Here is a 14,212-nt window from a genome sequence, read left to right as displayed (position 1 = left end):
CTGTACCCTTCAATATTTTCCTTCATGTTGATGTAATTCCCTCTTAGACACTTTGATTCGGCTTCAATAGCCACTTGTGATGATGTAATCCATGTTCTAACAACTCTACATGTAGAAAAAGTTTCTTCTGGCTTCCCCTTTTATGCTGCCTTTACTAATCCTAAATTTGTGCTGCCTTTTCACCAAACATCACCCGTAGAGCCGCGACTGCGTGGAATGCAGTTGGGAGGGGGCTGGAGAGTCGCATCCGGGGTGCTCTGAAATGGGGTGGGGATCGTCTCTGAAACACTGGGGTCGCTCGGTTTGCCCTCCTTCCCACCCTCAGTTTCTTCTCTCTCCCTGCCCCCCCCCCCCCCCCCCCCGTTTTCCCTCCTGGTTCTTATAACTTCTCACACAACAGCTGCTGGTGCGAAACTACGAGTGAAAATACTCAACTACAGGGGACCCAACCTTTATGACATAAATGCAGTAACATTTGTAGAAGTCATGTGATCATGCATCACATGGTCAGATGTCATGTGATCAGAATGTCACACGATCAAACCTCCAGGAATGCCTCCAACCAGAGTTGGCAACTACTATCTTGTGTAATATGAAAATTAATTATAATTTCTTTTAAATTTCTTACCCATGTGAGAATCTGCACTAATCTAAAATATATTAGAAACTTTAAACTGATTTGCTTCTGCCTTGGGTGTCAAACTTATCGGTTCTTTGAGATTTTCAAATTGACTTCCAGAATCAAACTAAACAAATGTTTTTATAACCGAGTTGTTGAGAATTCCTAGATTTTAAATGTCCAACCACTCAAAGGAACAGTTAGGCATATACAAACTGAGACAATCGCACTGCATTGATTAAATCGTTATTTCTTTCTGTCATCTGTAACTGATGAAACTTGCAACATTGTATAAATTCAAGCTTGGTACAAGAATTTTGAAGTTCCTTTTAAATCTGGCTATGTACTATGCCTAGATTTAAAGAAATAGCCACCAAACAATCTGGCAGTTCATATATTCCTTTAGATAACATAGCAACAACTTGCATTTATATAGCGCCTCTAACATAGTAAAACGCCCCAAGGCACTTCACAGGAGCGTTACCAAACAAAATTTGACACCAACCCACATGAAATATTTGGTCAAGTGACCAAAAGCTTGGTCAGAGGTAGATTTGAAGGAGTGGCTTAAAGGAGGAGATGGAGGTAGAGAGGCAGCGAAATTTAGTGAGGGAATTCCAGAGCTTAAGGCCTATGCAGTTGAAGGCACTGCTGCCAATGGTGGAGCGATTAAAATCAGGGATGTGCAAGAGGCCAGAATTGGAGGAGCGCAGAGATCTCAAACGGTTGTAGGGTTAGAGGAGGTTATAGAGATGGGGAGGGGCAAGGCCATGGAGGGATTTGAAAAAAGGATGAGAATTTTAAAATTGAGGCATTGCCAGACCAGGTGCCAATGTAGGTCAGCAAGCACAGAGGGAGACTTGGTGCAAGTTAGTATAAGGGCAGCAGTATTTTGGATGAGCTCAAGTGTATGGAGGGTGGAAGATAGCTGGCCAACCAGGAGAGCATATTGAAGTCTAGAGGTAACATAGGCATGGATGAGGGTTTCAGCAGCAGATGAGATGGGCGATGTTACGTAGGTGGAAACTAGGTGGTCTTGGTGATGGAGTTGGGTATGTGGTCAAATTCACCTCTGGGACAAATAGGACACCGTGTTTGCAAACAGTCCAGTTCAGCCTCAGGCAGTGACCAGGGAGGGGAATGGAGTTGTTGGCGAGGGAATGGAGTTTGTGGCGGAGACTGAAGACAATGGCTTTGGTCTTCCCAATGTTTAAATGGAGAAAATTTCTGCCCTGGAGGGAGAGATTAAGGGAGGATAGGAGGGCAGTGAATTCAGGAGAGAGGGAATGATGAATTCAGATGGAGGTTGAATTCAACGAGGATGAGAAGTTGCTCGGTGCAGAGGCTGAGGGAGGAAAGAAGTGAAGATATTTCGGTGAGAAAGTTGGGTGGGCGCTAGAGAACAAGGATTTTAAAGAAGAGACAAGAGGGTGCAACAAGGTGAAATACTCAAAGGAGGAGATGGTGCCAGAGGAGTAGGGGGATAGACCAGGGTGTGATTTGGTGATAAGGGCCACAACGCCGCACGGCGGTTTGGATGGGGCAGGTGGTGGAAGGTATAGCCAGGCTTCATTAAGGGGAAGGTGTCATCACCCGTCAGCCAAGTTTCTGTCAAGACCATGATGACGATGCAGTCATCCACAATAAGCTCCTGGATGGCAAGGGCATGTTAACAAGTGAACGGATACTCTGGAGGGAAATGCAGAGGGGGGTGGTGAAAGCTAATAGGCTGGCAGAGATCATGAGGTCTGCACTGGGAGGGGTGAGTGGAATGGGAAAGAAATTGGCCCCCAGCAGTCGCACTGGGCGGGAAGGTCGGAGAGAGAGTAGGATGGGACAGTTGGGGTTGCTGCTTGTAAGGAGGCAGCGACAAATTATTCAGGTATTGGTAAATTTTCTGCTTGTTTTCTACTGTTTGGAAATTTGGATTTTGCCTGAATTTACACCATCTGCTGCAAGTCAGAAAAATCTACCAGTTTATCCAATTGTTAAAATGTGGATCCAATTGAAGCAGGAGTCTGTGGAATCATTTACCGTGATTGAAGCCTTATTTTCAGTAGCATTATTTCCTTCGCATGGAGACTCGTTATTTCAAATCCCCACTTGTACCTGAATCTATTCCAACAATGCATCTTATGGCAATAGTCCACATATGTTCCTGAATGGTTCCATTCATTTGCAAGAGTGGTGTAATATGGTTTAAAACCTACAAATACTAAAATGTTGACTAAGAGTAATTGAGTACTCCACTGGTTGTTGCACTTGTTATATTGGATTTTGAAACGCCAAATAGCTGTTTAGTGTTACCATCAAGCTGATTCTAACATTGATAACATTTTAATTGGATTATATTTTGTGTGAATTCAATGCTGTAAGGCAACTGTCACGCAATTCAGTGTGTATCCACAAAAATAAAATCTCTACTGTAGCACCAGGTTTTTTGTCTCCTCTGTAGGCAATGGAGCATCGCTAGATGTGAGTGTGCATTAAGATAGGGCTATAACAACAGCTGGTCAGAAAAGGGAGTGAATTTATAAAAAATAGTTGTAGAGATAGTCAAATCAAAATGGACCATGATTCTTCTTGACCTGCTGAAACTAAGTAAATATCTCACAGCAGAAGCAATTGAATGAAGACTGTATTTTTAGATATGCTGGAATTGTGCCCTGTTAATCAAGGGACAAATCTCTCAGAATATTTCAAGAGATTAAATAAATTGAGTGAGCACAATTTGTATATAGTCTGGAAAGAATGGGCACAGGATCTTTCTCATCCCAAGGTTGCTTGTGCTTCTAAAGATCTAATTGGGCAATGTACATTGACGATTTGATGAACGCAAGACTCGTATATATGAAGTACAGCAAGGGGTGTCTAGATTGTAATATATCAATTTCGTAACTGAAATCAGTGTTGCATTTAGTGAGAAAGGTAGTCAGCATTCTATTTAGAAACCATAGAAAACATCCAAGATGTCTAACTTGGACAGCCATCTCTAAACAGTGTGCATTTGATGCAGTACTGATGATCTGGCACTAGCACATATTGCAAATAATTCTAAACATATTCTTGTACCAGTTTTCTTGAATCCTTGAATCAAGGATTCAAGAAAACTGGTACATGTCAGTCTAAATGGACTCCTAGGTTTAGAATTGCAGATCAGGTCTGGCTATGAATCCTTGGTTATGAATAGAATGGAAAGTGTAAAATGGTTTCTTCTTTAAAGTTCTCATACTGAGGAAGACAAAATATAAAATGTACTTATAGATTCCTGTATACTGCATTTTCACAGGATGTTAGCTGTAATGAGATTCAAATCCTCCCTCACCAAATGGAAAAACTTCAGTCACTCAGAGAATTAAATATACGGAGAAATCATCTGCAAGTGTTACCTGAGGGTAAGAAGATAACATTTGTGCACTTTACTTTCCCGTAAGAGTATAGATTTTTTGGAATCTGCATATTGATGTCTCTGTCTCCCTTTTCCAGAATTAGCAGAACTTCCTCTGGTAAAATTAGACTTCTCCTGCAATAAAGTGACAGAAATACCCATCTGTTTTAGAAAACTGAGATACCTTCAGGTTATAATATTAGATAACAACCCAATGCAGTCGCCTCCAGCACAGGTTTGTATAAAATGATAAGTACTTAAACTTTTCCGAATTAATTTGAATTAGCACAAACTTTTTTAATGTATGATTTTTGAATATCATCCCATTATTTAAATTACTGTATGAATGTGCTGAACTTAGTTGCTTAAAAATATAAATCTTTTCATTCTCTGCAGATTTGTCTAAAAGGTAAAGTGCACATATTCAAATTCCTGAATATCCAATCATGCCGGATAGATAAGAAGCCAGATTCTCTGGATCTCCCCTCTTTGGATAAGAGAGCACTTCCTCAACCTCTTACAGACAGGTTACTTTGGCTTACTTATTTTGTATAGAACATATTGTATAGAAATTAATAATTGTACACAATTTTACAACACCAAGTTATAGTCCAGCAATTTTATTTTAAATTCACAAGCTTTCGGAGGCTTCCTCCTTCCTCAGGTAAATGTTCAGGAGCTCCTCGAAGCCTACGCATTTATACATATAGAACAATACATGGTGTTTACAGAATGCCCCTGCAACTGCCCGTTGCCAAGGCAATCACCGTGTTCAGACAGAGAGGTGTCACCTGCAGAACCCCCGAATACACATTCAACAAAAAAACAAACAGGAAAAAAAACAGAGAGAGGCAGAAACATCCGGAAGGCAGAGAAAGCCAGCAAATGACCCATTATATTAAAAACAGATAACATTTGTTCGCTGGTGGGGTAACGTGTAGCGTGACATGAACCCAAGATCCCGGTTGAGGCCGTCCTCATGGGTGCGGAACTTGGCTATCAATTTCTGCTCGACGATTTTGCGTTGTCGTGTGTCTCGAAGGCCGCCTTGGAGTACGCTTACCCGAAGGTCGGTGGATGAATGTCCATGACTGCTGAAGTGTTCCCCGACTGGGAGGGAACCCTCCTGTTTGGCGATTGTTGCGCGGTGTCCGTTCATCCGTTGTCGCAGCGTCTGCATGGTCTCGCCAATGTACCATGCTCTGGGGCATCCTTTCCTGCAACGTATGAGGTAGACAACGTTGGCCGAATCACAGGAGTATGAACCATGCACCTGGTGGGTGGTGTCCTCTCGTGTGATGGTGGTATCTGTGTCGATGATCTGGCATGTCTTGCAGAGGTTACCGTGGCAGGGTTGTGTGGTGTCGTGGACGCTGTTCTCTTGAAAGCTAGGTAATTTGCTGCGAACGATGGTCTGTTTGAGGTTGGGTGGCTGTTTAAAGGCGAGTAGTGGAGGTGTGGGGATGGCCATAGCGAGGTGTTTGTCCTCATTGATGACATGTTGAAGGCTGCGGAGAACATGGCGTAGTTTCTCCGCTCCGGGGAAGTACTGGACGACAAAGGGTACTCTGTTGGTTGCGTCCCGTGTTAGTCTCCTGAGGAGGTCTATGCGATTTTTTGCTGTGGCCCGTCGGAACTGTCGATCGATGAGTCGAGCGTCATATCCCGTTCTTACTAGGGCCTCTTTCAGCGTCTGTAGGTGTCCATCGCGTTCCTCCTCGTCTGAGCAGACCCTGTGTATTTGCAGGGCCTGTCCATAGGGGATGGCCTCTTTGACGTGGTTAGGGTGGAAGCTGGAAAAGTGGAGCATCGTGAGGTGGTCCGTGGGCTTGCGGTAGAGTGAGGTGCTGAGGTGCCCGTCTTTGATGGAGATTCGTGTGTCCAAGAAAGAAACTGATTCTGAGGAGTAGTCCATGGTGAGCTTGATGGTGGGATGGAACTTGTTGATGTTATCGTATAGTCTCTTTAGTGATTCCTTGCCGTGGGTCCATAGAAAGAAAATGTCGTCGATGTATCTGGTGTATAGTGTTGGTTGGAGGTCTTGTGCAGTGAAGAAGTCCTGCTCGAACTTGTGCATGAAAATGTTGGCGTATTGGGGTGCGAATTTGGTCCCCATGGCTGTTCCGTGTGTTTGGGTAAAGAACTGGTAAGCGTACTCCAAGTCGGCCTTCGAGACACACGACAACGCAAAATCGTCGAGCAGAAATTGATAGCCAAGTTCCGCACCCATGAGGACGGCCTCAACCGGGATCTTGGGTTCATGTCACGCTACACGTTACCCCACCAGCGAACAAATGTTATCTGTTTTTAATATAATGGGTCATTTGCTGGCTTTCTCTGCCTTCCGGATGTTTCTGCCTCTCTGTTTTTTTTTCCTGTTTGTTTTTTTGTTGAATGTGTATTCGGGGGTTCTGCAGGTGACACCTCTCTGTCTGAACACGGTGATTGCCTTGGCAACGGGCAGTTGCAGGGGCATTCTGTAAACACCATGTATTGTTCTATATGTATAAATGCGTAGGCTTCGAGGAGCTCCTGAACATTTACCTGAGGAAGGAGGAAGCCTCCGAAAGCTTGTGAATTTAAAATAAAATTGCTGGACTATAACTTGGTGTTGTAAAATTGTTTACAATTGTCAACCCCAGTCCATCACCGGCATCTCCACATCAGAAATTAATAAAGCATTGTGACCCTGATTTAAAATTAAAACAAACTTCCCCTTTTCGTGTGTCTGTGTCTGCGTGCGTGCGTGATGTGCAAGTGGAAGAGAATGAAGGAGTTCGGAGGCAAATGAGGGCAAATTTTTAAATTGTGTCTTGGTGAACTGAATGAGAAATAGCTAAATTGTCTGAGGGAACAAGAATATAGATGTCACTAGATGTGTGCTAAGTGGTTTTGTTTCCACAGTAGCAGTTCAAAATATTTTTGAGCAAACTTCTGTGAATTACCAGTTTTTGAAAAAAGATGCAATGGCTGAAAAGGGACAAATCATGTTTACACCACAGATTAAAAAATATCTAACAATAACTATAAAATTTAGAAATCTAGAGTAGGTCAACAAAATTGATGCTTTTATCTTTCAATTTCTATAATAAATGCCAAAAACGAATGTACAGTACATAACCACTGGTAAAAATGGTGCAGCACAGTGGAAACCCAACACTATGCTCATCAAGTTCTTGATCATGTGTTAAGTAGGAGTGAGGTAGTTTCCCACAGGGAACAGACATAGGAAATTCAAGCCAGTCACTCTTTGCCACTCTTCACAACAGCTGACTATCGTGTAGAATTGGCAGAGATTTGGGAGTAGATCCACAGTTTGTTCTCCCTCATAGTGCATGGCATGGATTACAAAGATTGAAAGATAGAAAATAATTTTTCAGAACAAAAACCTTAGTGTTGCTGTATTGAGAGGTTTTGTTTCCTTGCCCAAATTGTTATATGTGAAATGTGGAAATTATTAAAGGTAAGATTTTATTTTGCACCTTCTGTTCTATATCATGATTTTAATATTTCCTTATTTTTCAGCATGGAAGATTTTTATCCAGCCAAAAACCATGGCCCTGACTCAGGCATTGGTAGCGATAATGGTGATAAGCGGTTGTCTACAACTGAAGTGAGTTCTTTAACTATTTACTGCAACTCAGACTTTTTAACAGCTTCTTCACTTGTTGCAGTGATGGGTGTGCACTAACCTCAGAAAACAAAGCATTGATCTTCCATTGATTTAAGCCTAGTAATAACTCCTGTTTGATTTTATCTTTGGTGTTTCTTTGTAGAGGTAGTGCTTTTGATTTGAATGTAGGTTTTAACATTCTTTTTGGACTTAAAATAATCTGTGGGTGCACATTGGGGACCCCAGTGCAACATTATCCAGTTGACTGTGTTCACTGGGTCCTGATGTATTGTTGTCACATTTTCTTGCGATCATAGGTCAGAAAATGGACCTAAAAGTGAATTAATTATGCTGTGGATTCGGTTGATCGGGCATGTAGTGACATATCAAAACAGTGACAAAAAATCATTGGCTCTATTGCAGTCATGACTGCATAGGTTACCCTAATTGGTTAGAATGAGACCCTTGTTCATTGGCAGTATCTGTATTAGGAGAACATTTAAGTGTGTGCTGCTAGTGCATGGGTGAAGGGAAAGCAGCCACTGGAATTCAAAAAATATTCTGTTGTGCTCATTTAAGAAAAATTAGTTCAGTACAAACTGTAGCTCATGGCATATGAGGCTGAACAAAGCAGTCTATATAAATTGAGATTATGAATATTAAGGTCCCTGTCTAGGCAGCTCAGTGGGCATAGGTCTGAATGTAATGCAGTCATGGAAAGAAACAACACTGCTTCCAAATTCTGTCAAGCTTAGTAACTTGCTCTTCCATTTTATTTTGTTGGCTTCTTCCTATTTGCAGGAAGCAGTGCACTTACTATGTGTGTCCTTGAACTTTTCTGAATTGCTGACGAATCACCAGTAGAGATTCCTCTCCCTAAGGAATTATAGAAATGGGATTAAAAGGAGCTTTTTGTATCAGGCAACCCTACAAAACACAAGCAGAGAACTCTTGGAAAAATCATAACTACTTTTGTGTTGATTGGTACCTTAATCTGGTGCTGGAAATCCATATGCAGTTTCACTGAGCATTTTGGAATACCTAATGGTGAAAACTTCATCATCTTGGCTATTATCTCAGCCATGCATATTGATGCACTTAAAACCCTTACTTATTGATTCTTCAAGAATGTTCTTGAGACCTGACCAGAGTTCCCACCAAAGTTTATACCTTGTTTTGGTACAAATTAATATTAGGTTCTCTGTGCCTGAAAACCAAGTAAGGTCAACAGTCTGATACTGTTATATCTTCTGCATGCAGGACTTCAGACAGATTTCTTTTGGTTTAACAAGAACTGAGATGGGTGAGAATTTTTGAACAATAAGCTACCTTGAAATCATACTGATGTGTGGCTAATGCATAATAATCAAAAATACATCCATTCTGGCCTGATGGAGTGTTATGCCATGTGACTAGGGTGGCTTCTTTGGCAGAGCTCATCAAACCTTAAGTGTTTACTGTGTGGCTACTTGATTTTTTTTGCCTTATCTTTACTGTGCATTCTAAGCTTGCTTTGACAGAAATGTCCAGCAAGTGGCAGTAGAGAATAGGTGCTGTTGTGTCTGCTGTTTGTGCTTTCTATTTTTTCAATGGCACTCCTAACTGGCATTCAGCTTTGGGCATTGCTTGCCAGTTCTCTATAATTGTGCTTGGTATTAAAGAGAGGGTATGAGTAAAGAGTGGATTTCTTGTTAAGAATTCGTATCTGTTTAGATTTCATTACCCATTCAATTGATTGTGCTTTGTTGGATTTCCTGGTTGAACAGGGCTGCTGTTTTTTTTCTGGCTTGACCACCAAGTTTCAGTGTGCAGGGGAAGCTTTTGTTCTTTTGATTGCAAATAATTTTGTCATTTTTATGATTATTGTGTATCTTTCTATAAAGGTTATTTGGGGAAGTAGTTTTAACATTAAGCACGGGAAGCAAGTGCACGGATGTGCTCTCCTATGATCCAAATTAAGCAAGTGCCAGTTATAAAAGCACCTCTAATGTTTTGGGGTTTACAGTTTGACTTCCTTTGTTTTGCATACTTTTACCTCCTGTTTGAAGGTTGGATTGTGCCTAGACTTGCTCATGGTTAAAAATATTTGTTTAGTCATGTCCAAATTGTTGAAAATTGATGGAGATAAAGTTCCTGAGCCATACCGTATCACGGAGGAAGTTGGTTGTCTTTATTTTTGGACTAGCTGCATGTTAACTCCCTACAGGTAGTCAAAAAAAGTCGTAGAAGATTTAAATTCCAGGTACAGAAAGTGAGGAATAAACCTTTTCTGGAACTTTTTATTTAAGTGTCTAATGTGATTTAAAACCATACTAATAATCAACTTCTAATCAAATACCAATGTAGAAATGGAAAACAGAGGTGAATCCAGTATATATTTGCACACCAAAAAGTGGACTGTATGCTCAATTGGGAACTATGGAATTATATAAAAGACATTCAAGCAAAATATAGAAATTAGTGGGGAAGCAAAAAATATTTGAACGGTTGAGTGGTATGAAGAAAAACTGACCAGGAACTTAATGAAATAATAAAGGGTTTTATAAAAATACAAAGTTAAAGAAAGGGTAGAACCCATCAGAGATCAAAAAGGAAATCTTTATGAAGGGTGAAGGAGTGGCAGAGATACTAAATGAGAACTTTGACTCAGTTTTCACAGAAGAATGCAAAAATGGGAATGGAAGAGTACAAGAGAAGGCAGTGGAGCAATTTAACATTACCAAAAGAACACTCAGAGAGGTTAGGAGAATTTTCCTTTTTATGCAGGGAGTTGTTAGGGCATTCACCACCCTATGAGAATTGGTGGTAGAAGCAAATCCCTAGTAGTTTTTAAAAAGGAAGTGAATAAATATTCAAAATAAATATTTTAAATGGCATAGGATAAGAGCTAAGGAATGGAACCAAATTGATGAGCTCTATCAGAGAGCCGGCATAGACGCCATGGCTATACGGCCTCCTGTGCTGAAAAATTCTGTGATCCTACATTTTGGGTTGTATATCTTTGATTAGTTCTAATGAAGGGAATAAATCCCAAAAACTTGTCACAACACCTCTGACGCTGTTGTTCTTCTCAATTGCTCCATCACCTTCTTTCAACATCCGTATTGCCACCAAATAGTTCAACATCTTGCCGTTTCCCTGGTACTGTTCCCATCTTTGCTCCCTTAGGTCCAAAGGCTGCATAACTGTCCTAATCATTCATTGCTAGATGTGATGCGACTGTCAAGCTCTACCATGCCTTATTTCTTCCCCTCCGCCCTTCCCCCCCCCCAAAATCCTCTTATTACTTTAAGATTATACTGGAAGGCAAGGACAACCTATGGCTTTATTTCAGCATGACAAACCACTTTCTCAAAACTCCTTTTTCCCTGGTTCCTCCACTCTCTGCTCCAACATCAAGTGCAAAAAGTTCATGAATTTCTATCACTCGACGATTGAGAGTATCCATGCAGCTGTTGCAACCATCACCGCCCCCCCCCGCTCCTGACCAAGCTTCAGTCACCAACTCGCCCAACCCACCAATCTCGTCACTCTGTAGTGACCCTTCCATATCCTCGCTCCCCTATGTTTTCCATGGCTTATCTTTTTCGTGAGGCCTACCTTTTTGTTCCCTCAATCTTCTCCCTACCCAACTCCTGACCACTCAGTTACCTTTCTTGGGCCCTGTGCTTGCCAATTTTGTTAATAGCTCACTTTACTTAGGCACTGCCCCTCTTGCTTTGAAAGACTCCTCTTCAAAAAAAAAACCACCCTTGACTTGTTTGTCGCCTCCAACTATTACCTTTCTCTAATTTCCATTTCTTCTCTGAGGTCCTCGAGCATATCATTGCCTCCCAGCTCTTTGCCCATCTCTCCCAAAATTTCCTTTTTGAATTCCTTTGGTCTGCTCATAGAACCAAGTTACCCATGTGCTACTAAATCCAACTCTGCGCCTTGTCTTTCTTCCTTCTCCCCCCTCCACCCCCCCCCCACTTCTCCAAAACCACAACAAAAAGTACAATCTGTGTTGAACGTAGCCTGTCTAAGCAATGTGACGCTTAAAACAAAATAAAATATTATTGATATGAGAAATTCCAATAAGTGATGGCAATATTTTGATGATTTGCAGAATTATCCATTTAGACTCTATTTGAGAAGCTGCACTTGGCTTATATCCTGCACTACTTTTTATATAAACTGTTGACCGGAAGTCACCGGTTAACGGTTTTGGCTTAGTACACAGAGGAAGAATCAATTCTCTCTTAATTCTCAATTCACTTTATTAACGTTATTAGATCATGTACATACCGCTTATACGTCTAGTTAGATATAGGCATGCACACCCACTAGGTTTCTCTGACTAACACTCCCTGAGTGGTCACAGAATAGAAAGGATATTCTATTACCCGGAAAGGAGAGATAATGCTGGCCAGGTGATTTGCGCTCTCACTCTCGACGTCGTCTTTACGTCCCTGACGTAGGGTCCCTACTTCCACGATGGTTAGTCTCCGGAGTCTCCCTCACAAACAAACTCTCACTATCTGGCACCAAGCCTGCAATTCTTCAGTTTTATTCCCAAGTCTGTCTTTTCGAATGATGCTGTCTTCTCCGGCTGGCTCAAAGTTGCTGGAGTGGTCAGTGTCATCCCCTGATTGGCTCTGTTCCAAGGGGCTAGGTAGCATCACCTCAATACTCCTTTTCTAAATAAGGCCTGGTGTCTCATCAAAGCTCCTTTGTCCCTCTAAGAAGCGGAACGAATTCATACCGGTTCTGGCCAGTTCAGACCAGTGACTGAACTCCAGGTCACCTCAGTTCAAAAGTCAGTGTCTTTGTTAGCAATTCGAATTAAGCTCCGTAGTTTTCTGCAGACACCTGGCCAACGTCTCCCCCCCCCCCCCCTTTTGATCCAACGATGCCTATCTTAGGATCATTACTCTCCCTTTCTGTGTACCACTCCTGAGGCTGTCATTGTCCCCCAATGGGCATATTACATCCGTGACATCATATGATTATAGAAAAAATATAAATGGTTATAGAAACAATATTAAAAAAAACATATAAAATATACTTCACACAGTGTCCTTATATTGATAATCGCTTCTTCTGTTTCATTATAGCACTAACACTCAATTGTTGCAAAATTTCATTTTTCCACCTTCTAAGCTGATATACATTGAACATGACAAGTATTAATGCACATAAAATCACAACTACAGCAGCATGTGATAAAATCCTGACCCATGGATGTATTTGAACATTAGATCCCCAATTCCAAAACTTATCCCAGAACCCGGGGTCCCGTAGCAGTTCATCTGCTTTATCAGCATGCGTTTTAATTATTTTAGTGTGTTTAGTCCATTGATGAATTATCTCATTGTCTTCCTCCGCTATTTGCGTCCAATTTGCAGTCAGGTGCGGAATGGGTGGTAGTTCGGTTGGAACATATTTCCACAGATCTTGGTCTATATCGGTACGTTGGACTGTGAGGTTTTCGTTTATTGCGATCCTCATTATTGGCTTAGGCAGAACTTGTCCACCGACAACCAGGTCCGAGGTCACGTTGTTAATGGCCACATTGTGTCCTTCCAGAGGGCACTGTTTCCATCCTTTATTATAGTTCATAGCTGCTGTGGCTATGTAATACGTTTGTCCCACAAGGGCGTATCGTAAAAAGGACTGGTTGTTAACCGGCAAAATGGACAATGAACAATTTTCATAAGTACTGAACCCACAATTAGTAAGTCTCTGTCTCGTTATCTCTTCTGGACAGGCCCAGTGATTCCCTCCTTGGTGACACTTTGACAAATCTACCCCTTTCTCAGCACCGTCCATTACAATAGCATGAGATGGTGGATTGCTCAAAGATCCAAGTACCCTCATGATACTTGCCCACATTATGAACTCTTTTAAAAGGGTAGGTCAAATTGCTTCCGTGCCGGGGAATATGAAACACCACCCCAGCGTAATATTTCCCTTTATCCTCGGGACAGGTACCCAACACCCTGTTAGCTAAGGTTAAACTTCTGAGATGGCATAGAGGTGTTTCTTCTCCGACCCATTTCTCTAACTGTTCATCCGACACCCAGTCTGGAACTTGGTGTGTATTGAGCTGTAACAAATTAGTACCAAATTTAGTACCAAACACCCAGCTAGTATATATGGCACACGTCTCAGCCTTATGGGCCTCCTCTGAAGTATTAGCCGTACGGTCAATGATCAAATTTATTGTATCTTGTAAAGGTTTCAGCAATTTTACTGTGTCTAGGGTCACTTGTGATGCATCCTGACCTATTTGGCTGTCTCGTGTTTGATCCCGATAACCCTCTCCAGTAATGACCTGCATTTTCTGCTGGAGGGATTGTATCTGGTTTTCCAACTCAGCTATGTCCAACGTGTTAACTGTTGCCACGCCCGATGCATAACCTGCCCCTGCCAGTTCTAATAGCCCTCTCTTTTTCCTGTTTTTTACTGACCGGAACTCATTCCTGCTTAACTGTCTCCTAAGGAGGTGGATAAATAAGTGTTTTGTGGCATATGAACACCATTCTGGAGCAGTTATTTCAGTCAAATTGAAGACCACCTGCACATGTTGATATCCCGGTACCAAAGTGAC

General features: G+C 41.7%; 1 protein-coding gene across 1 annotated transcript in view; it reads left to right on the top strand.

Annotated features, from left to right (window-relative positions):
• Positions 1-14,212, top strand: part of lrch2 (leucine-rich repeats and calponin homology (CH) domain containing 2) — a 144,893-nt gene that overhangs the window by 64,625 nt on the left and 66,056 nt on the right. Inside the window, exons 4-7 of the mRNA XM_067996862.1 lie at positions 3,909-4,014; positions 4,106-4,242; positions 4,404-4,534; positions 7,533-7,620. Coding sequence (XP_067852963.1) covers positions 3,909-4,014; positions 4,106-4,242; positions 4,404-4,534; positions 7,533-7,620 — 462 coding nt within the window. The remainder of the gene's footprint in view (positions 1-3,908; positions 4,015-4,105; positions 4,243-4,403; positions 4,535-7,532; positions 7,621-14,212) is intronic.

This window comes from Heptranchias perlo, chromosome 15 (genome assembly GCF_035084215.1).
Source record: "Heptranchias perlo isolate sHepPer1 chromosome 15, sHepPer1.hap1, whole genome shotgun sequence".
Classification (NCBI taxonomy): Eukaryota; Metazoa; Chordata; class Chondrichthyes; order Hexanchiformes; family Hexanchidae; genus Heptranchias; species Heptranchias perlo.
Note: the sequence above shows the minus strand (reverse complement) of the source record. Positions and strands in the feature narration are given on the sequence as shown.